The following is a 22,607-nucleotide window of genomic DNA, read 5'->3' as shown; positions in this document are numbered from 1 at the left end:
ATACATTAGAATCTCAGGGAAATAACATAATAAAATTTTGTTTTTGGCTCACAGCATCATCCAGCGCAAGTCATGCAGTCTCCACTATCTTGTAGCTTTGACATCTGGAACACATACTATCCAAGTTTATTATGACTGGCAAATGATACTTCCATTCACCTTTCATTGGAAAAAATTAGTCCCATGGCCCCAAAACAAGCTAAAAGGAAGCTGTGAAATATTGTCCTTCTATGTGTGCAGGAAGGAGAAATGGTATGGTGAACACATGGTAATATGTCCATCACAAGGGCTAAAAGCAGATCCTTATGATCTTAGCCAAACAACCATGAGATAGAAGCATAGACAATGTGTGGCTACTTGGTTTTCTTATGAGTTCATATCAGAGTTTTAATAGTTTGGAATGGGAACAAAATTAAAAAGAGTTGTTCTCAAATACCCACATCTACCATTCATTTGCACTTGGCTCCTGGTCTCCATCTGTCCTTCACCTGAAATGTTAATTTAATCCCTTGGGTCTCCATGTCCCTATTAAACAGCATCTGGGTCTCATTAAAGTTTCTTCTGACTCTAACATTCTGTGATTCTCTCTATGATGCCCCCCCTCTAAAATTACACCTCAGGGATGCAATCTCCACACAAAACTAAATATGAGCTCATAGAAAAAATCCTCGCCACACCTTTGATTTCCATAAACTTTTTCTCCAATCTGGATGTAGAAGAAAGTGATGAAAAAGGTATATTTCCATATACAGATCCTTATGTTACTTCAACCAGGGTAAAATTATTTCCCTTCAAATAATGAAAACAAGAATAAAAGTAATGTCATTTATTGATTTATTCACCCAAATATTTACTCAGTGCCAACTATGTGTGGGCACTTTTTAGGCAATGGTGATACAGCAGGAAATAAAACAAAGTCCCTTCCCTAGAAACCTAGAGCTGGTTTTCTAGTGGAGAAATAAACAAATATTTAATATAATGCCAGGTACTAAAAGGAAAAGTAAAACAGAAAAAGGAAAATGTGATGAGGTATTTTGATGCTGTTTTAGATAAGATGAGAGCATCTCTACGAGAAGGTGACACCAAGTACAGATGTTCATGACATAGAGAGTGAGGTGTGCAAAGATCTGTGGAAAGATATCTCAGTTGGAGGGACAGGAAAGGCAGAGTGCTTTGAGGAAGGAACAGTCATGACAAGGCCAAGGTGGCCGGAGGCAGAGAATGGTAGGCAATGAGACTGGAGAGGCAGAATACAAAGGGCCATGAAGGCTTGGGAAAAGAGTTTAATTTTGGTCCAGGTGTAATGGGAAGCTATTAAGCAGGTTTATATGATCTGGTTTATAGTTTTTAAAATTCCCAGCAGTGCAATGGGGAGAATTGATTTTACTGGGCAAGGGTGGAGTCAGGCAAGGTAAGAGATCAGTTGGGAGGCTCTTACAGTAATTCAGACAGGTACTAGTCCATTACAGGTATGAAGAAGAAAAAGTCCAGAGCCCGCCTGCTAGGAGTCTGAGTCTAGAGGGGAGGCCCGTGTTCCCAAACAGTTGTAATGATATCACTGCGTGCTCTCATGGGTGTGTGTGCACAGCGTAGTGGGAATACCAGGGAGGAGAAAACACCTAAGTGGACCTGAGGGAGTCAGGAAAGCCATCACAGAGAATGGACACCAGGTTACCTGGCAAACAGGCATGGGAAGGGCATCCTGAGAAGAGGAAATAGAAAATTATTACTACAGAAATAGGTTTCTCTTTTGTGCTTTTTAAACATGATTTTTTTGTTTTGTTTTGCAGCTTACAAGAAGAAAAATCCCTCATTATAAAGGAATTTGAGAAGATACCCAAGCCAGGAGTAAGTCTTAGAGTATCTAGAATTTGTTAACTATAACTGGATTCAAACATCCCTTTTTATAAATATTAATATCTATCAAAATAACCATACCCTGAAACATTTGAAAGGTCCAAAAATTGTAACTTTGGGTAATGTTGAACAGAATATCTGCGTAAATGCTTGAGTAAACACAGGCGATGTCTGTTACAGGCTTTAGCTGTTTGGCAGCTAATTTAGGCTGTTTTTAGTGGGACAATATCTGCTTTGTTTCCAGAAGAAGAATAAAAGGATTCTGTGGTTAGAACTTTAAGACATTACTTTTGCTATAGCTATTGCCATCATAGCCTCCTGAGCATCTCAAGCTTATTACAAGAAATTTTTATGAAGATGGTGTATCAGTTATCTATTGCTGCATAACAAACTACCCCAAGACTTAGTGGCTTGAAACAACTACTTATTATCTTTCATGATTCTGACTTCTTCTGGTCTGAGCTGGCTTAAACTGGGTCGAGGTGATCTAGAGTGACTTCACTCATATGTCAACAGTTGGCAGGCTAGTTGTTCTAAGGGAGCCTCGCGTATTGTCTGGAGATTGATGAAAACTCAGCTGAGGTAAAGGCCGTGTGTCTCTCATCATCCAAGAGGCTAGCCCGGGTTTGTTCGTATGATGGCAGAAGGGTTACTGGCAGCAAGAAAGGGCAAAACCCAACATGCAAGATTTATCGAGCCTCTGCTTAAATAATTTTTTCTAAAATCCTATTGGTAAAAGGAAGTGACATTGCCAAGCCTAGATTCAAGGGATAGAGAAATAAGCCCTCCCTCTTAATAGGAAGGATGAAGAAGTCACATTGCAAAGGGGCGTGTACACCAAAATAGAAGAAATTTGTGGCTCTTTTTTATGCTCTGTATAGAGGGTAAATAGAAAGATCATTGCAATTTGCATTGCTTCCACCCTTTGAATGGTTGTATTTCAAAACATGTTGATGGTGGTTTAGCTCCAAGTCAACAAAAGCCTGTTAACCATAGACTAAATTACTATTAATTCTACATAAGTACACCGAACCACCATTTGTAACCCAGATTTTATGGGAAAAAGCATTTTGGATCTTACGTCCAGATCTCTGGACTACTAATTTACCCTTTCCCAACAGAAATGGAAAGAGGGAAATAACACAGGAAACCCAGAACAGGTTGAATGGACCATCTACCTAGTGATCTCTAACTGTGGATTTTCTGAGAATAAGGAGGCAGCCCTATCCCATAAGTCATACACTCCCCCGATCATCAAACCTGGGAAACAAAGTGTTGTTGTGAATTTTGAGTAGGGTGAGTGTGGGAATAATGTGCATGAGCTGTAGAGTAATATTAATGAGGAGGTGGAGGACTAAGGAGTGCAAAGGGTTGGATAGTCCAAACATGTACCCCCTAATCTTCAGTTCCCACGTGGCATTTAGACTAACCATAAAGCAGACATTTAAATATTATTTACATCTGATTTTTTCAAATCACAAAGCTAGTAGAAAATAGGCTGTAAATTTTCATTAATGATTTTTGGTATAAAAATTAACTTAGAAAAAATAAACATTTAAAATGTAGGAGAATAGAAAAAAATCACTAGTAAAAAATAAGAGCTCAATTTGAATGCAAAACATTTCTTTATTGAATATGTCAGAAATCATACGCTGCATTTAACTTTGTGAGAAACAGTTCATGAGCCTCAAAACAAGTAATATCAAAATGGTGAAGAAAATTATTAATTCAGTTCTTAGGTTTAGTGTTTGCTTTACACTATAAAATCTGATAGTTTTCATGATTCTTAAAGGAAATGGAAAAGAAGGTGAAAATATTAAAAGAAAGCACTGAAGAATTGCGTAAAGAAATAATGCAGAAGAAATTAGAAATTAAAAACTTACGGGAAGATTTGACATCCAAGCAGAAGCAATCACTAAAGGAGCAGAAAGACCTAGAAGAATTGTTGGACTATCAAATCAACCTAAAGGTGTGATACTTTTAGTTCATAAATACTTAAACATTGTACCTGCATGGATGTAAAAACCCACAGGTGTCAAGATTGACTATGTAGGTTTGATAAAGAGGAGCCCAGTCATGCAAACTGAAATTTCTGGATTGTGATTGATCCTATCAATTTAACCTGGACTCTGGGAATTCACAAAAGACTTTAGGCTTTTTGCTAATATCAGTCTAATTTGGAGCCTTGACCCTGGGTAAAGACCCCTAGCCAAACGTTTCTGAATAATGGAATAATGGAATGAATAATGGAAATGAGTGTCACAAATGCAGACATTTCCTTAAATAACAATGAAATGTCCTAATATCTTGTATATATTTGTATTACTTTGTCCTTATCTGCTTGATTCTCACCATAAAAGTAATTTGGGCCCTATATTTATGTTCTAAGAAGTAATGACTCAAAATGCATTTTATTTTGAAAAAAAAAAAGTATAATAACCCCCAAAAACATTGAAATAACCTAGATTTGTTTTAAAAAACAACTCATCTGAACTTACTTGACTTAGAGGACAATGACCTCTTTTTCCTTAATAGATTTAGAGCAGTCAGCCAAGATGTGCCTAACTGCTATTTGGACATTAGGGACTGAACAGAGACAGATTTACCAGGAATCTAATGAAGCTTAAGCTTCAGGCTCTTCATTTGCATGGACCCCTTTCAAGCCTTGTACCTAATTTAGCATTTGTAATTTTTTACTCTTTCTTAAAGAGGGTCGCCCCAATGAACAAGAACTGGCCTCAGGAAACCTGAATCTGCCTTGAGACTGAGCTAGATTCCTTGGAGAAATGTCCCACCAAATCACACTGCAGTGACCGTGCTGAACTGCCACACGTGTGTGTGACCCCAGACCCCAAAGTCCAGTGGCTCTTCCATAACCCTTCCATGTCCATAAGACTCTTGAGGTTTAAACCGAACCTTCCATGAATCCACAGAGCATGGTAGAAAGTGGTAGACAAACTAACTTCTGACTTGGCCTTGCTGCTTTGGAGCTGTGTTAGTCTGTAAATTATTTAACTTCTCTTAGCAGGAGTCTTAGGTAGGGTTTCCTAGCAGCACATTCTGAGACAAGGATTCATTGACAGGAGAATCCTTCTCTGGGAAGAATCCCAGGAATGAGAGAAGCAGGAGAGAGTTGGCAGAAAAAACAGGCAAATATGTGGTTTTAGGAGAACTCTAGCCTCAATCTGATCTGGAGCATGAACTGCACCACAGACATTGTCCCACCCAGAGACAAGGGGGCTGGGCTGGGATATCATGGCATCATTTAGCGATTGGTCGCAACTGCACCACCTTCCCACTTCACCCCCACCCCTGCATTTCGTGATAAAGCAGCTCTCCTTAGCCAGGAACAATTCTATGGAGAGAAGAACAAGCATGAGCACTTAGCAGCCAACCTACAAGCAACTGAGGGATGAGGTACCTCAGTAAAGGGAATATGGGCAGAGCATCAGTAGTATTCGTTAAATTCAGTTACCTCCTTTTAAAGTGGTATCCAATGGAGCAAGTAAATTATCTTGCATGGTACAGACATACAGTAAGAGTTCTATGTATTGCAATTCTTTTTTCTCTCCTATTTAACTTGCTTATCTTAATTGCTTCAGTTCTAAGACTGCATAATTTAACATGACTCCATTTCTTTACTAGGATGACGTGGTTCACCATCAAGCCATTCCTGTACAAATTGGAAAAGAGATAGAAAAAATAACCCGCAAAAAAGTGTATGATTTAATATTTTTATTTTCCATCCCTCCCAGCCCACTCTCCCTCAAATTATATGTTCACAGTATAACAAGAAACTTAACCACTGAACACAAACAAATTCTATTCAAAACCTATCAAACTTCTCTTATAATTTTGGAAATACCTGCTTTTTTGCCTTGTTTAGGTTGTGTGTATGAAGTTCATTAAAAGAAAGTATAGCAAATGACTGATTAGTTATTAACACTTATTTAAATGCCATTGTGATGGGGCAAGATCATCTTTCTAATTTATACATTTATTTGAATTGTATAGTATTTCATAGTCTGGAAGTATGCAAAGCAGCCAGCACCAAAATCTCAGGTGGCAGTGTTGTAGAAGTTGAGAGAGGTTCAATTATTTGCGTACAGAAAGGCCAGGACTCAGGAGTGATTCTGAGAAGGAAAAATGATTTATTGATGGCTGGCTGGACTCGGGAGCTTTCTGTTTCAAACCCGAGCCCTGAACAAGAATTTTTAGTTCCTTTTATACAGAGAGGAAGGGTCAAATTGTTCTTTGTTTCAGTGCTCAAAGGCTTGAATTAGCATATATCATCCACATCCTAGGTAAGCTTTCAGCATGGACCTTATGCATTCTAGATAAGCTTTTTGCACATTTGGTTTGCATTTTCCTTGAACATTTAAAGTTTATGGAGTTTGCATTGCTAAACTGTGACTGGAGTCATTGCCATGGTCACCAAGGGCAGGACTGCAGCCTCTTACTATCCCACACCCACAAGTCACAGACAGCTTAGGTCATCTACAAAGAGATGAAGAGCCTCCCACCCATAGCCCACATCAGTCGTAACTCCTTTTTGCCACCTGTTCACACGTCCAACAACCATTCAGAGTAAATTTGGGGCAGAGGTCCCTGGAAAAATTCTCAGGAGTGAGGAGAACCACAAAATTTAAAGATAAGCAAAGATTTTAAAAATTCTAAAGAAGCAATAATTTTTCTGGTAACTTCTCTTAAAAGAAGAGGGAATAAAAGGAGAAGACGCTAGTAATGACCAAGCCTGCCAGCACCAAACTTGAAAAATTCATGTCAATTCTGGGAGGTTGGTTAGAATGGGGATGAAATCCCAGGAGATGGTAGCCATTGAGGGGTGAGGGGTGAGGGGTGGGGAGAGTTTTGGCAAATTCTTACCCTCAGTGGCACTCAGTAGCCTCAAAAGCCTCAAAGTCCCACTCATCTGTAGTCTTAACCCCACTTCCGGGCTCACTAAATGTATGACTAGCTCTTCTGCTAACTGTTCAGGAAATAAGAAAAGGGAAGGACAGCATGGGCTCAGAATAAAACAAACATGTAGTTTGCAATATAATAAAATGGTGTATACTGTAACTCCTGAAAATTGAAACACATGCACATGAGACACACACATATATAATTTTTCCCCACAGAGAAATGGAAAAGAAAAAATTAGTCTTGGAATTTGAATTCAAAGAGCTAAATGACTCCCTAAAGAAAGTTGAAAATAAAATCAGTGCTATATTGGAAGAGAAGGAGGATGTAATAAAGGAAGTCGAAGGCAAACGGGCATTACTTGAAGTCAAGGAACGAGAATACAACCAACTGGTCAAACTATTGGAATTAACCAGAGAGAATGAGGCAACTTTGCTAACTGAAAGGTTAGTTACAGATGTGTGTTCTCTCATCTAAATGTTTCTTGGATTCTTACCTCAGGATTCAAAACACAATCTCAAACATTTTTATGTTGATTCAGTAAACATACAGAATTTAAAATACACTTTTTACTACTAATAAAAATATTTTGTTAAAGCATTTTGAATTTTTTTTCACCTTTTACTGAACTTTTTCCTTGTGTCCCAATCTTAGGATACAATCTGTTGTATGCTGTAAGTATCTGAAATATGCTTCATTATATTAATTATAGTTCAAGGATTTTTCCAACAAACAAGTGGTATTTCTGAGGCAATCAAGACTTTTTCCTAACAGGAGAGAATTCATGGTATCTTCCCCTGGGCAGTTTTTACTTTCTATTTTTAAGTAAAATTTCAGGGAAAACATGGTTTCTGTCTCTGCTAATCTGTTGTTACACTTGGGGGTTCTATAATATTGTGGCTCTAAATGATACCAAGTTGCAAACAAAGTTGCTTTTGGCATTGTATACAATGTATTATTCTAACATGAAAATAGTAAGTGCATAAATGTTGGGCATGCTGTCTTGATAAGATTTGAAAAGCATGAAGGGGAACTGATGGCAAGCCACTGTCATTTTCTCTCTTTACCTGGAACAGAGGGATCTTGGATCTCAATTTACGAAACTCCCTCATCGACAAGCAGAGCTACCATGATGAACTTTCTCGTAAGCAAAGAGAGAAAGACCGAGATTTTCGAAATTTAAAAAAGTTAGAGTTGCTCTTGAAAATGTCTTCAGAGGCACTGACTCAAACTCAAGCACTGCATCGCAGGCTTCTGTTAGAGGTGGGTATCTGATTTTTAGCTCCATGCAGTCTTTTGAAGTAAAAATATTTTAAAAGGTTGTTTTTGCTATCAATGAAGAAAGAAGGAAAAGAACACACCAAAAAGTTGCTTTTAAAAATCCACCAAACCTATTATGGAAGCTATAGTCTTGTAATGTTTCAATCTGTTTCTTGCTAGCCCAAGATTGGAGAAATGCTGTGTTTGGATCAGGAACCAGCCTGGCCACAGAAGTGATTGGGCCTTCTAGTTAAAGAAGAGAACTCACTGCAGGGTAGGACCCAGTGGACCACTGCAATCCAAAGAGTCAGATCCAGAATGATGTCAGGGCAGACAATAACAATTGGGGACCAGATGAAATCATGCAAATTTATGTGGTCAGTCTGCCTCCATCACTGATTAGCGAAGGCTGGTCAAGGAGATCAGGGTGGTCACTCAATAACTGTCAGAGGGCACTCAATAACTGTTACCTTCCTCCTCCTGTGCTCTCAGTGTGGGTCTTTAGGTCTCTTACTCCGATTCTTTTTTTTTTTTTTTAAAGATTTATTTTATTTATTTTTCTCCCCTTCCCCCCGCGCCCCAGTTGTCTGTTCTCTGTATCCATTTGCTGCATGTTCTTCTTTCTGTCCGCTTCTGTTGTCAGTGGCACGGGAATCTGTGTTTCTTTTTGTTGCGTCATCTTGTTGCATCAATGCTCCGTGTGTGTGGAGCCATTCCTGGGCAGGTTGCACTTTCTTTCGCACTGGGCGGCTCTCCTTACAGGGCGCACTCCTAGCGCATGGGGCTCCCCTACACGGGGGACACCCCTGCATGGCATGGCACTCCTTGCACGCATCAGCACTGCCCGTGGGCCAGCTCCACACGGGTCAAGGAGACCCGGGGTTTGAACCATGGACCTCCCATGTGGTAGACGGACGCCCTAACCACTGGGCCAAGTCCACTTCCTTCTTACTCTGATTCTTTTCTGTCTTCACTGGCACTCCCTATGCAAAATGACCAAGGGCTACTGAAAGAGGGCAGTCTGAGATGACACCATCTAGATGTATTCTATTCAGGAATATCATGCCCCATAACTTTATGAGGTTCATGAACTTAGGAATTTAAACTGAAGTTTCTAACTGTGGCAGAGATTTCTGATCCTCACCTATACCTAGTTCTCTTCTTCATTACCCGTATACTTCCTTGCTCCCCTTGCAGTTGAGCAGGGTCAGATGACTAGACCTGGCCACTGGATTACTGGGAGAAGTGACTTCTGATTTGGACCATCTAACTGCCAATGTGGGACTCACTAGCTTTTTGCTCCCTGATGTGGCAATTGTGGAAGTACATGATGATGTGGAGGTAATTTAAGATGGAAACAGCCAGGAATGCTGAGCCAACAGTGGCCTTGGAGAGTTGCCTTGACTGACCACAGGCTTTCTAAGCTTTCGTTGTTTTGAACCATAATATTTGGGGAGGGGGCGGTGTATTTCTCTAGCATAACCCCAGCCTATCCTGACTGACAGACCAACCTTAGGCAAGGTGTGAAAAATTGGTTGGTTATGAGTGTTGCAAATTACTTGGACTTGATCTCACCGTCAAAGGGCACTCATCGACTTTTTTTTGTTTTTATTTTTACCTCAACAGAGGAAACTTCTGTTTTACACTATTGTGAAACAAATAGAACAGTTATTTATGTTTCTCTTATACTTTTTAATAGTTTTTGTTGGAGATTTGGAGCCGAAGGGTATCGGGAATGAAAGAAAGAGAAAAGGGGGAAGGAAACAGAGAAAGAACGAGCAGGCTGGGATCTGGGGGTCTGCGAGTAATGACTCCTCAGACAACTTTATTGTTACAAGGGGCTCTCTATATACCCCAGTCTCCGTGACAACAAGCAGCAACATGCAGTTAACTGTCAGCATTACTAAGGAACTCAAAAAATCTTATCTCAAGGTACAAAGTCTAACTGTTCTGTTTACTACAAAAGGTATGTGCTCATCCTTTCTTTCAGGGTTTAACAGCTTCATCCCATTTGCCTAGAACTCTTAATTACTGCATTTCTTAGGTTGCAAGTGTAGCCATGGAGACAGCATGTCTCTCCTTGTGAGGTCCCTGTGCCTCAGTTTCCAACGAGTTTTATTATAGTCACAGCAGGTGGATTGATTCTTTTGTCATTTTTAAATCTCCTTATCTCTAGTTATACTTCTTGCTGTAATAGTTTACTTTGTCTGATATTAATACAATAATATCAGTCACGCTAGCTCTTTGGTTAGTTTTGCTTGGTATTTCTTTTTCCATCCATTTACTTTCACTTTTTCTGTCCTCTCATTTAGGTGTGTCTCTTATAAACATATAATTTTAGAAATTTGTTCTGACAATTTCTGCTTTTTAATTAGAGATGACACATACTAAAATAGTTTGGGTTTGCCTCTATCAAAAAAATCTAAATTAAGTAAATAGAAGGGACACATAAACCTAATATAAAATGTAATTTTGTTAGTTCCACTTAGAGTTAAAACATAACATGTAATAAGGGACATAATTACCAGGAAAAAATGTATAAACTAAAAATCATATTTTTTAAGACATAAGAGAGTCATGGGAAGTAATTTCCACAGAGGCACAAGCACTTGCTAGGTGAGCAGAGATGGTTGCCTTCCCCTCCCTGCACCCCACCCCCGGCGCATTAGCCAAATCATCCCACACCTAGATTGGCTGGAAGATGGACCTGCTGTAGCAAGAGACTTTACTAAGAAAGCCTCTTTCCTGGCCTCTGGAGGTAGCAGGCAATCCTGGCATTCCTTGGCTTGTGGCATAACTCAGTCTCTGCCCCTGTTGTCCTGTGGCTCTTTCCTCTCTGGGTCTGTGATCAAATTTCTTCCTCTTATAAGGACACCAGTCATATTGGATTAAGGTTCACTCTACTTCAATGTGACCTTGTTTTAACTTAATATTCCATCCATGATGCCCTTTTCTCAAATAAGGTCCCATTCATTGTTGGAGAAAATACGGCGCTTACTGGGACACAGAGACTGAAATGACTATGGACAAAGAGAGATTTATTGAGAAGCTCTCCCTATGGGGGGGGTCTGAAGAACAGACTCCAACTCCCCCACCAGCATGGTGGGTGTCTGAAGAGAGACTTCAGCCCTCTCCGGGAAGGGAGGGACTTGAATTTATACAGAACTTTCCTAGGGGGGAAATGATAGTTGGTGGGAGGGGGTTGAGGATTTGAGTGAGGGGCAGGGACCAATAGGAAGCCCTGGAGATGAAAACTTTCCCCGATAGTGACTAGAAGATAGTGGGTTAGGGAGTTATGGTTTCTTGGAATGCTGCAGGAGCAGATGTTTCTTTGTTCTGTAGGAATTTTATCTCCCTCTGCTATGTAGGTAGGGAAGGTTTCCATTGTCTCTATATGTTTCTTTATTTACCCTGTGGAGAAGTACCTGCAATTGCACACATAGGCTTATGGGGGATGGGGTTAGCCTTTCCCCAGTGAATATCAGGGGAAACTGAGCTACCGCTTGCTAATTATTGCAAACCTCTAACATTCATAAATACTGGGGTTGGGATATCAATGTACTTGGCAGAGGGGGAAGGCACAGTTCAACCAATAACACCCCCTCCCATGTTCCATGCCTCCAAGGCAATAATTTTCAACTCATCAGCTGATCCTTTTGGAATATCTTTAGACCCTAAGTAGCATGCTTATAATGCTACTTCTTGACTTTTTTACATTTTAAACTTCGTCTACTTACTTCCCACTATAAAAGGTGATTTCGATTTTTTTAGACTCTCCTTCACCACACACACATACACACACACTTCTTGTTTCTCCATCTACCCAACATCATAATTTTGATTATGGAATTTAGTGTTTATATTATATTAATATAAATATGTAAAGGTTATTCACACTGGAGCCATATAATAGAATTACTTTGTCCCTCCTTATAAAATTTTGTGTTCCCAGGGATTTATAAAGATCCTGTTTTTCACTTGTATAGTTTCTGTTTACTTATCATTAATTCAAGCCCAACTCTCCTCCATTTGTATAAATTTCCTCTCAATATGTTCAAATATATTTAGTGGTCTTTTCCTTTAATTTTCTTGAAGAAATCATTTCTGAGCCTGAACAAAGCAAACACGTCTAGGAATGTACCTGTACTTGAACAAGTTGCATTTCCTACTCATTCCAGAGAGGGAGGAATACACACACAATGGGAATCCATGGGGCATTTCCATCATGGGTATTAGAAGGGACTTACTATAGGATTTGGGTTTATGGTCCATGATTTGGGGGAAGCTTTAAGAAAATATGATATGGCATGGATTGGGATGTTGTCAGGAAGTGACAGTAATTTTATGATTTAGTATCTTTATAAATCTTACCTAGAAAGAAAAAAGACTAGACCAAGACTAGAGCTATAATTGGTCAAGGAGCAGCAATCATTCATTTTGGCTAGGACAGGGTAATGTGTGGTATTTTGTGTCTTCAACACTGGTCATGTTTTTGTCTGAGTTCAAACATGATTATGAAGTGGTCTTGTTTTTGTCTTGATTCATCATGGTTACAGATAGCCTTTTCTGTTGGTCATAATCTGTGACATTGTTTCTGTTCACCAAGGGAACAACAAGGTCTGCCTGTGAGTGCCAGCCCAGCTCCTGGATGTCAAAGGCTGCTGTTCTCTTTTCCAGCCTTCCAGCCTGTTACAAACTGGTCTCATTTCTCTGTATGCTTATTGCCCATTATAGAAGCCCTACTCCATCATCTTGGTGACTCCCTTTATCTCTCTCCTATGTTAGGTTCCCTATTTCATGGATCTTTTCTATTTCTCTCTCTTGGCTTACTCCTTTTTATTGAGGGGAGCATGCCTACTGATAGCTTCCTAAGAAAAGGTGAATTGAAAGTAATTTCTTAAAACTTGGTGTAATGAAAATGTCTTTATTTTACCCTCACACTAGCTCCACAGAGATTAATAATTTAACTGAATATAGGATTTCAAGTTGGAAGTCATTTTCTCTCAGAATGAAGGCATTAATCCATTATCTTCTAGATACTGGAATCATTGTTAAGAAACCTGGTGTCATTCTGATTCCTGATCCTTTGTTTGAAACCACTATTTTTTTTCCATGCTAGAAACTTATAAAATCTTTTACTTGTCTCAAGAATTCTTAAATTTCACAATGATATTCCCACTTATGTATCTTCTATTTTTATCCATAATGCTGTGCTCTCAGGAGGTTCTTTCTATATAGAAATTTATGTACTTCAGTTCTGAGACTCTGTCCTGTATTGTTTCATTAATTCATTCACTCTATTTTTGTTTTCTCTTTTTGGCATTCCTGTTTTCTAGATGTTGAACCTTCTACAGCCATCCTCTAATTTACTTGTTATTTCTCTTATTTTCCATTCTTCTTTCTTTTTGCCTTGCTATAAGGGAGATTTCCTCAACTCTTCCTCCCAACTCAATTATTTAATTTTTCATTATGCTATCATAGTTTTAATTTCCATGAGGTCTTTTTGTTCTGTTTCTTTTTTATAGTATCTTGTTCTTCTTATATATATAACATTATAATTCGCTGAGGACATTAATGATTTTCTTTTCATTTTTTCTTCTTTCTAAATGACTATTTTATTCAAGATACTTTTTTTGTTTTTATTTTGTCTGTTAGTTTTGGTTGCTTTCCTTTGTGTTCCTTAAATATCTGCTGTTCCGTGGCTCGCTGCTCATTTTCAAGGGTGGAACGCTGCAGAGCTAACTGGAGGTTGATTATGAAGGTGGGGCTTCCTGATTGTGGGCTTCATTGTCAATTGTTCTGGCTAGACACAAAATATACCAGGAGTAGTCCCTGACCAAAGAAGGAGTTTGCAATAGAAGGCTCACAAGTTGTTCAGATTTTTACAAATAGAAGATATTTATATTAAGACACTACTAGCCTTTTTATGCTAGGTCCTCAAACTAGCACTCAAAGAATACAAAACTAACAAACGAAAATGTATTAAAATCTTCTTCCTTCATTTATTTCAAAGAAATCTTTTTTTTCCCTACTACAATTCATTAAGAGAGTAACTTCTTTGACTTTATGACTTATAATTAGCCTAACCACCATCCTGCACTGACTGGCAGTACTCAAAATAAGAGTAGGTCAGGCCAGACACTCCCAGTCTGAGTGAATATTTCAGACTTGCGTGTATTCCCGCAAGGAAAGAGATGAAAGGTAAGCATGAAGGGTTTCAGCTATTCTTCAGAATTCGTTCCCCCTAGAGATGGTGGTTTTATTCTCCTGTGGCCTTTGATTGTACATAGAAGACTGTCCCTGAAATGCAAGCCAAAGTTTATGAAAGTTTGAAATATTTTAGAAAAAATATCAAAGACTTAAAAATCCCAAAGTGCATTGATGTCAAATATTTGGGATGTTTATAGCAACAAAATAAGGTCCAATTTCTTAACTTTTATGAAAGATATTCATGCATTGAAACTGCCTGGAAGAATAGACACCAGACTATTAACAGTGGTTCTTGGTGAGTAGGATTTGAAATAGAGGTGGGGAGCAGAAGTTTAATTTCCCACTTTACACATTTTTGTATTGTTTGCTTGGTTACAATAATTACTTTTATTAAAGTGTGAAATGCTACTCAATAAAAACAAAACCAAACAGCTAAAACAAACAAACCTACAAAACCTGCTGATATATGCAACTTGGAGCTCAAAAGTAATAGTAAATATCTCAGGTCACCAGACCACATAATTAGCACTTTGGTATTTGATAAGACTTTTTTCTTCTCCATTAGTGGAGACTTCCACCTAGTGCCAGCTTATTTTCCAGAATTTTTTGAGTAAGTTTTTCTCTTTTAGGAGATATATAAATGAGGTTTTCAATGTGGCTACAATAAGTAGCAAAAACCCAACTCTAGAAGCTTAACTAAATAGGGGGTTGTTTTATTCTCATAAGAAAAAGTCCAGAGGTAGTTACACCAGGTAGTTTCACATAAAAAAAAAGTCCAGGATCCTTCTCGCTCCCTTTTCTGCCATCCTGAGTGTATATCTTCCTTCTCTATGATCACAACTTGGCCACTCCAGCTTTAGGCTTAGAACCCACACCAGAAGTAGAGACAGGCAGTGAGCAATGGCAGCTGACTTGCCTGGCTCGATCTTTGAAGCAGGAAAACAGTCGCTGTTCCAGTACACTTCCTAGTAGACTTTCACTTACATTTCATTGGCCTGACATGACTCACATGGTCACCCAGCTGCAAAAGGAGTCTGAGGACCCCTGGATACTTTGCAACTCTGAACAAACAGGTTCTGGGAATAAGGTCTAAGTGGAGGGTGGATATCGGTTAGGCCACCAGCAGACTATGCTACCAGTAGCCCATCTTGTTAACCTCTTCCACCCACCAAGCATACCTAATTCCTGCCTGAAACTAGAGGGTTGGATTTTATGGAGATTTGAGAAAGGTGTCAGAGAAACAACTACTCAGAGTTCAAAAAAACTGATGTTCAAGGGAATCCATTGCAGTACTATTTGTAATATCAAAAAATTAGAAGCAACCTAAATGTCTTTTGGTAGGGGATTGGTTAAATTAATTATGGTACATCCATACAATAAAATATGCAGCCACAAAAAGAATGAGATCCATATATGCTCAGACTTGGAAAGTTGCCTGTGATTATAAGAAGAAAGCAAATTATTAAACCATTTACTGATAACTATTCCATATTTATTATTTATAAAATTTTATATATATATATATATTTACTTGCTCAAGCCCAAATATAAATGTCTGCAAGGATAACCACTAAATTATTACCTCTGAATGGTGATCTTGGTGGAATAAGAGGATTACTTTCACCTTTTACCTAATGTATATCTATTTTTAATTGTTATAATTAACATATATTACTTTCCTAGATTTTTAAGAAAACAATTTAAAAATTGAAAACATATTTGAGGGAATCTTCTAGTTCTAAGACAGTTACCCCAATCCCTGAGGTGACATTCTTTACAATGTTCTATCTTAGGTCACTATTACTTTTCTAAACATATTGGTTATTATAACTTGGCTTGTTAATCTTCTTCATTTGTAAGTAGGGCTGGCCCTGAGGGTAGAGCAGAACTTTACCTTCTATACCTAACCACAAGTTGGAACAACAAAGGAAAATTTGTTGGGAACTTTTAGTTGGTAGAGTGGCTGATGGGTGTACTATCCTAATACCTTCTGTACAAACATTAAAAGCTTTCCTGGCCCCAGTTAGCATACTGGTACATATTTGCCTACACTTAAGAGGAAGCCTGGGATGCAGGGTGCTTGTTGGACTACCGCTGTCCAGAAGGGCTTAACTCTACTTTCTAGAAAGAGAAACCAAACTCTTCTAGCTAACATCTCACCTTTTCTATGATGTCTTCTCCAATTATTAAGGTTTACATTGAGTTTCCCCTTTCCTGGCCTGCTATAGCAATTATATGTTCGTTAAAATCATAAAATTCCATATATTGTTATTTGGGTTTCACACGAGCATATCTCAGTCTCCTAAAACCAATGTCTCCAAGGCAGGAGAAACCATGGGAAGCAGGATATTGTTGGGCAACTGAGGATACAGAGGGACTATTGATAACATGCAGATTCATGGGTGTTGGGTAATCTGAAGACATGCTTTAGCTACTTTAAAATAGCAGCCTGGCCTTCAGAAGGATCATGTGAGGTGTCCTGTAAATCACTAAACAGTATGATCTTCCCATCTTGGGATGAATTTTAACCAATATTCATCTTGGTATCTCCAAGTATGTGCCATCACAATAGAAAATGAACACATCAAATTGGAGTCATGTACTTTTGGTGTAAAAATCTGTTCTGGTTTGCTTTTGTGGACCCCAGAAAATTATATTATTTAACTCATTCCTGTGCCTATAAATACAGTATAGATAGGGCCTTTCGATTAGATCCAGTTAAGGGACATTGATTAGATCACTTTAGGTTCTTTGATTGGGCTACATCAGTGATGCATGACCAGGGGTGGGTCTCCACCCTCTTGCTGGAGTTTTATATAAACTGAGAGCTGGAAGCAGAAACACCGAGAGAAAGACAGCCTCCATTTTGACCCTGCCATGTAAGGAGGACTCCAGGATTAGCTACAGCTGAGAGAATGGCCAATGGCTGGAATCAGTGGAAAAGATAAAGAGACAAGATTGGGAAGAGAGAAGCCATATTCCTGATTACCCACAGCTGAGCTCAAGGGGAAGGTGAGCCTGAAGACAAAGGCAGGGACCTCTGCAAAGATGAGACGCCGTCTTGCCTTGCCACCATGGCAGGACTCTTGGTGAGAAACCCTCTCTGATGATGCCTTGATTTGGACATTTTCATAGCCACAGAACTATAAGCTTTTACCCCAAAATAAATTCCCTTTATAAAAGCCAATCCATTTCCTGGTCATTTTGCATTGGCAGCCTTTGGCAAACTAAGACAAGATCCAACTCTAAACCCATGCTGAGTCAAGTATGTTGTCAGCACACCAAAATGATCCTTCCTGTAGCCTTGGATGGTACCCTTTTCCCCATCAGCTACCACGTGTTCTTTTTTGCTCTGCTCTCTCCTCCATCATCAAGAATCTGACAAGCTCATTCCTGATAAGGCAAAAAAAAAAGACTGCTAGGATGAGTGGTTGCCCACTCACTGTAGTACTTTAACAAAGTCATATGCCAATATGACAGAAATGTAATGATGAAATTTCAGGCATCAGCAAAAAGGTAAGCACTTGGCTTTGGGGTAGGAAATTTCCAGCTGCTCATCAAAAGATTGCATATAAGTAGCCAGCTATTCCCACTATTACTAATAACTAGTTTCCCTTTTTTTCTTTAATCTATAAAATTTCATAAATGAGTTCACATTTTACAAGTACATTAACTCTCTTGAATAGTCATAGTAAATGCATGTTTCCAAAATGTGTAATTATGAGTTAGAGAAGCAGTATAATGCCCTGGTAAGAGCGCAGACTCTGAGTCTAACTACCTGGATTTGCACCTGCATCCTTAAGATGAGTTTCTTAAATATCTTTGTGCCTCATTCTCTTCATCTGTATAGTGGGAGATAATAGTACTAACCACATGTAGTTGTTGTGAGGATACATATAAGTCCTTAGAATCTTGCCTGGCACATATTCAATGCTCAATAAAAGTTAGTTCTTATTAGTAAGATTTGTTTTAATCTAAGTGAATTTTAAAAATGGAATATTTGCAGCTAATGTCATGAGTTTTGGGCAAGTCTTCATATTTTAGCTTCCCGTGTCTTTACAAAAGGCAGTTCTTATAAGATTGAGAATGTTGATTTGCACACCATTTTCAAAATATACTTGATGGGGTTGACTACATGACATTGAAGGTTCTGTCTTGTTTAAATGCTTGTTTAAAATTTTGATTTACAGATGGAAGCTTTCCCTAAAGATGAATCTTCATTATCTGAGAGAAGACGAGAGCTCCACAAGGAAGTTGAAGTAGCAAAGAGGAATTTGGCACAACAGGTTATTATCAACTCTCATTTAAGTTTCCATCAAAGAATGGTTCATGCAACATGGATTTTTGTTTTTGTTTTCTTTAAAATTTGAACTGTGCTCCATTAAGCCTCATCAATAGGAGAGTCATCAAAGAGAGTATGATCCTTTTTAATATGGACTTGTTTCTTCATTTCAAAGTCCACTCCAACTCTGTATTAAACTTGGGAAAAGGGATGTTTATACCACCAAAATTTAGAAAAACTGGAAGAGCTATTGATTATGTTAAAAGTAAATAAATATTTCATTTCACCAATGTCTAAATAAAATTTGTATTTATTTTCTCAAGCCACTATGGGCATATTTTTAAATGTACTTTCATGTTTCTTCTTTTTCTTGAAGTCACTTGAACGTATATTCTGGATAAGAAAAGTTCTATCAAGTTAGCCTGCTATGCATATTATTTTTAAAAAATAAAGAACTTAGAGTTAAGATAGTGGAGTTTCTATGTTTTATGTTTTAATAAAATAAATTCCACATGGGAAATAAAATGGTAGGCTAAGATACTGGTCTTATTGTGTTTCTTCAAATAAATAAACTATAAATATTATGTGGTTTTTTCCCAAAGAAAATCCTAACAGAGGCTGAGTCTAAATTAGTAGAACAGCAACTTACAGAGGAAAACAAGCTTTTAAAGGAACAAGAAAACTTGCGAGAGCTGGTATTCAACCTTGTCCGTATGACTCAAGTCAAACTTGATGAGAAGGATCAAAAATCCAAGGATTTCCTGAAAGCTCAGGTAACTTCACTTTTGTAACCTTCCTTGATTACTACAAGAGTTCAGGAAAGTCTCATTTTAATGCAGTGTTCTTTGGAAAGCTATGATTCTAAATCTTCCTGTTGCAGTGACTATAAATATTCCCTAAACAGGACTTGATAACTGAAAAGTAACCCGCAGGTTCCATTAGCAGCAGTCAACAATCTAGAGGAAAAAGAGATAGATCAGTGAGGATTTGAACAGATGGCAATTTCTGTAAGAAAAAGGTGGATGCCTCCATGTGGACAGGCTGGCAACTACACAGGCCACAGAAATCATCTATGATTCTGCACCATCTCAAGTCCACTGTGATTTGCCAAGGAACAATTCAGGATGGTAGCATTTAAAGCGCTCCCTCCCAAGTTCATCAAGCCTTTGTCATTCCAACCAATGCCAAGAGACCCTTACTTACTGCTTCAGCCAATGACTTTCCTAGGCTCCTGTCAAAGTACCAGAGCTGACCGAGTGCAGCAACCCAAAACAAAAACAAAAATATAACAAAGGGCAAAAACAACCCTCCTGTCATACTACCTGAAATTATAACATTTAAAATCATTTATTTCACATAAGGATTGTGTCTGGAAGTTCCCTATAAAAATGAATATCTGGCAGAGCTGATGTAGCTCAAGTGCTTAAGCGCCTGCTTCCCATGTGTGAGGGTCTGGGTTCAATCCCTGGTAACTCCTAAAAAAATGAATATCTGCTATTCTGGGGATTTGACATCTTACTAAAAGAAAATACCTGAAATGAGCCAGATGTTGATTCTTTCTAAGTGCAACCTTAGTTCTCATTCCGATCAAGTATGGAGGAAGTATTTCTTCTCATTCTCCAGAAAGAACTCACTCCCACCAAAGCATTAGGAAGCAATGAAAAGTAAATGAAGATTCTGTAGAGAAGACTGAGGAGAAGATCTGCATTGCACATCCCACAGCAAACTCTTCAAATCTCCCTCTGTTTATTTTCCCCCTTAGAACATTTGAGAAAGTAAAAGAAGGTGGGCACAGATGGCACCTGAGTGATGGGGAGGGACAGCACAGAGTGAGATCAGACAGCAGGACGGGCTGCAGAACCCGTGCTATGTATTTGGATTCCGTCAGGAAAGCTGTGTCAAGCTTTCATGAGATAGCTGGGCTTTGATAGCATGAAGAAGAGGAAGGCAAAGCTCAGGAAGAATAGAGGAAAAGAGGGCAGCCTGAGAGAAGGAGAGGAGCAGGAGGAGGATAAGCAGATGAGAAAGCAGAGAGAAGAGCATCTTCACCAAGGTTGGCATCTGGAAGGGGGCTGGTCCAGCACAGCATTTTCATTACAACTCGGTGTTGCCTAGGAAGAGTCACTCGCACGAGTTTTCCTAGTTAGAGGCTTCCTCTTTTTTTCTATTTAGAAATTACTTATTACAAGAAACATTGAACTGTTTTATGAATTAGACAATTTTAATTAAATTCAAAAATGTGACAGAAACCATTTCCTTGGGTTTCTATGAAGAAATATTTTATTTTTTAATAATTTCTTACCCTAGATGAAGTGTCTTTAAATTTGAGGAACATAACTGGTGTGTCTAACACTGATTTGCATTTAAGACTTTAGATGAATAATCACTGTCTTTGAAAATATTCATGTGTAATCTGTATCCCATCTTCTTATTCACTGTATGGGAAAACACACCCTGATACAAAAACCATAGGAAAACATTTAAAAATCATTACTTCCATCCCTCAAAAATTTAGTACAGGGGTTCAATGAAGAACACTTATTATAATTTTTCTTATCTCTCTATCTTCCACAAACTTTACTCTTACCTGCCACAGTCTCGCTGTCCACAGTGGCTTTTCCATTCTCTCAAAAGTTCCCCAAACTTTTCTCTGAACTAACCTGTACAGACTCTTTTCGTTTTCCACTCTCTTGAGCTTTCTCTTCCTCAAGTAATCCTTTGTCCTACCCAATTAGAATCAATTCAGATAACCAGGCTATTTTCAGATCTTTCCCTCTCTCCTCACCCTGATCTGTATAACCTGTTATGTCAAGATAGAATTTTCCTTAATGGATGAGGAGGGAGATGGGATGAGACTGAGAATATTTATATATTGCTGTGGGTATTTTTCTCTCACACATAATTTTTACATTTCAGCAAAAATATACCAACATTATTAAGGAAATCAAAGCAAAGGATCTTGAAATCAGGATACACAGAAAGAAAAAACGTGAAATTCATCGAAGGTAAAAGTAAATATGCAGATATGTGATAATTTATCTATTTAGGTGAAAAAAATTTGGATTTTTATGTCACAAGTACCAAAAACACTTTGCTTTTTTACAGACTCAGAGAGTTTGCTAAACTATATGACACCATTAGAAATGAAAGAAACAAATTTGTTAACTTACTTCACAAAGCTCATCGGAAAGTAAATGAAATAAAAGAAAGGCATAAAATGTCATTAAATGAACTGGAAATTTTAAGAAACAGTGCAGTTAATCAGGAACGGTGAGTGTTACGATAACTCTTGTCCTTTCAAATGCATGACTTCTGATTCATTTGAACTCTAAAATGTTCTGGGCATCATAAAATAGAAACTAATAGTCTTATAGAAGGCTGAGAAAGCACTTGTTCAACCACCTTGCTTTATACATGGTAACCTAAACATATGAATTTGATTCCTTTTTGGGTCCATATTTTTTAAATGAATGAAAGCTGTTATTTAACTATGCTTATTATGATGATTTTCACTTGCCCAATTATAAGGAAAAGCACAAATTTGATAATTTGCATTTGAAGTTAGAAGACAATCAAATTGTTTATTAACCAGTATCCTCTCAATAGATTTGAAGCATCTAATATAGAAGAGTGGTTAAGAGAGGCAACTTTCTAGACTCAAACCCCAGCCCTGCCACTTACTGGTTGTGTAACCTGGGGCAGGTTGCTTCCCTCTCTGGGTGTAATTTCCTTATACAATTTTTAAAAATTACTAAATGGCTTAATCCATATAAAAGCACTTAGAAGAGTGTCTGTAAAATGTTGTGTTTTTTTAAACGTATTATTTATACCATGTGCCAAGATCTGTTGCACTCTTTCACCTGTTTAGTCCCAGAACTATTGAGACTGTACAACCTGAACGTTTTCTGGTGACCATTATGGGCCAGTTTTGTTTTTGTTTTTTAGGCACTGGAGGCCGGGGATTGAAACCGGGACCTCATGTGTGGGAGGCTGGCGCTCAACCATTGAGCCACATGAGCTTTCCTGAGTTGGTTTTATCATTTGTTTTGCTTGCTGTGGTTTTTTTTTTTCAGGAAGC

The 22,607-nt window shown here is 38.3% G+C and overlaps 1 protein-coding gene across 9 annotated transcripts in view; it reads left to right on the top strand.

Moving 5' to 3' along the window:
- CCDC146 (coiled-coil domain containing 146) overlaps nt 1-22,607 on the top strand; it is a 314,795-nt gene that overhangs the window by 277,782 nt on the left and 14,406 nt on the right. For all 9 annotated transcript variants that reach the window (XM_058297955.2, XM_058297963.2, XM_058297965.2 and 6 more), the window contains 9 exons: nt 1,791-1,848; nt 3,650-3,826; nt 5,503-5,576; nt 6,996-7,223; nt 7,854-8,040; nt 18,438-18,533; nt 19,132-19,302; nt 21,446-21,534; nt 21,635-21,799. In XM_058297955.2, coding sequence (XP_058153938.1) covers nt 1,791-1,848; nt 3,650-3,826; nt 5,503-5,576; nt 6,996-7,223; nt 7,854-8,040; nt 18,438-18,533; nt 19,132-19,302; nt 21,446-21,534; nt 21,635-21,799 — 1,245 coding nt within the window. The remainder of the gene's footprint in view (nt 1-1,790; nt 1,849-3,649; nt 3,827-5,502; nt 5,577-6,995; nt 7,224-7,853; nt 8,041-18,437; nt 18,534-19,131; nt 19,303-21,445; nt 21,535-21,634; nt 21,800-22,607) is intronic.

The sequence above is a fragment of the Dasypus novemcinctus genome, chromosome 5 (genome assembly GCF_030445035.2).
Source record: "Dasypus novemcinctus isolate mDasNov1 chromosome 5, mDasNov1.1.hap2, whole genome shotgun sequence".
NCBI lineage: Eukaryota > Metazoa > Chordata > Mammalia > Cingulata > Dasypodidae > Dasypus > Dasypus novemcinctus.
Note: the sequence above shows the minus strand (reverse complement) of the source record. Positions and strands in the feature narration are given on the sequence as shown.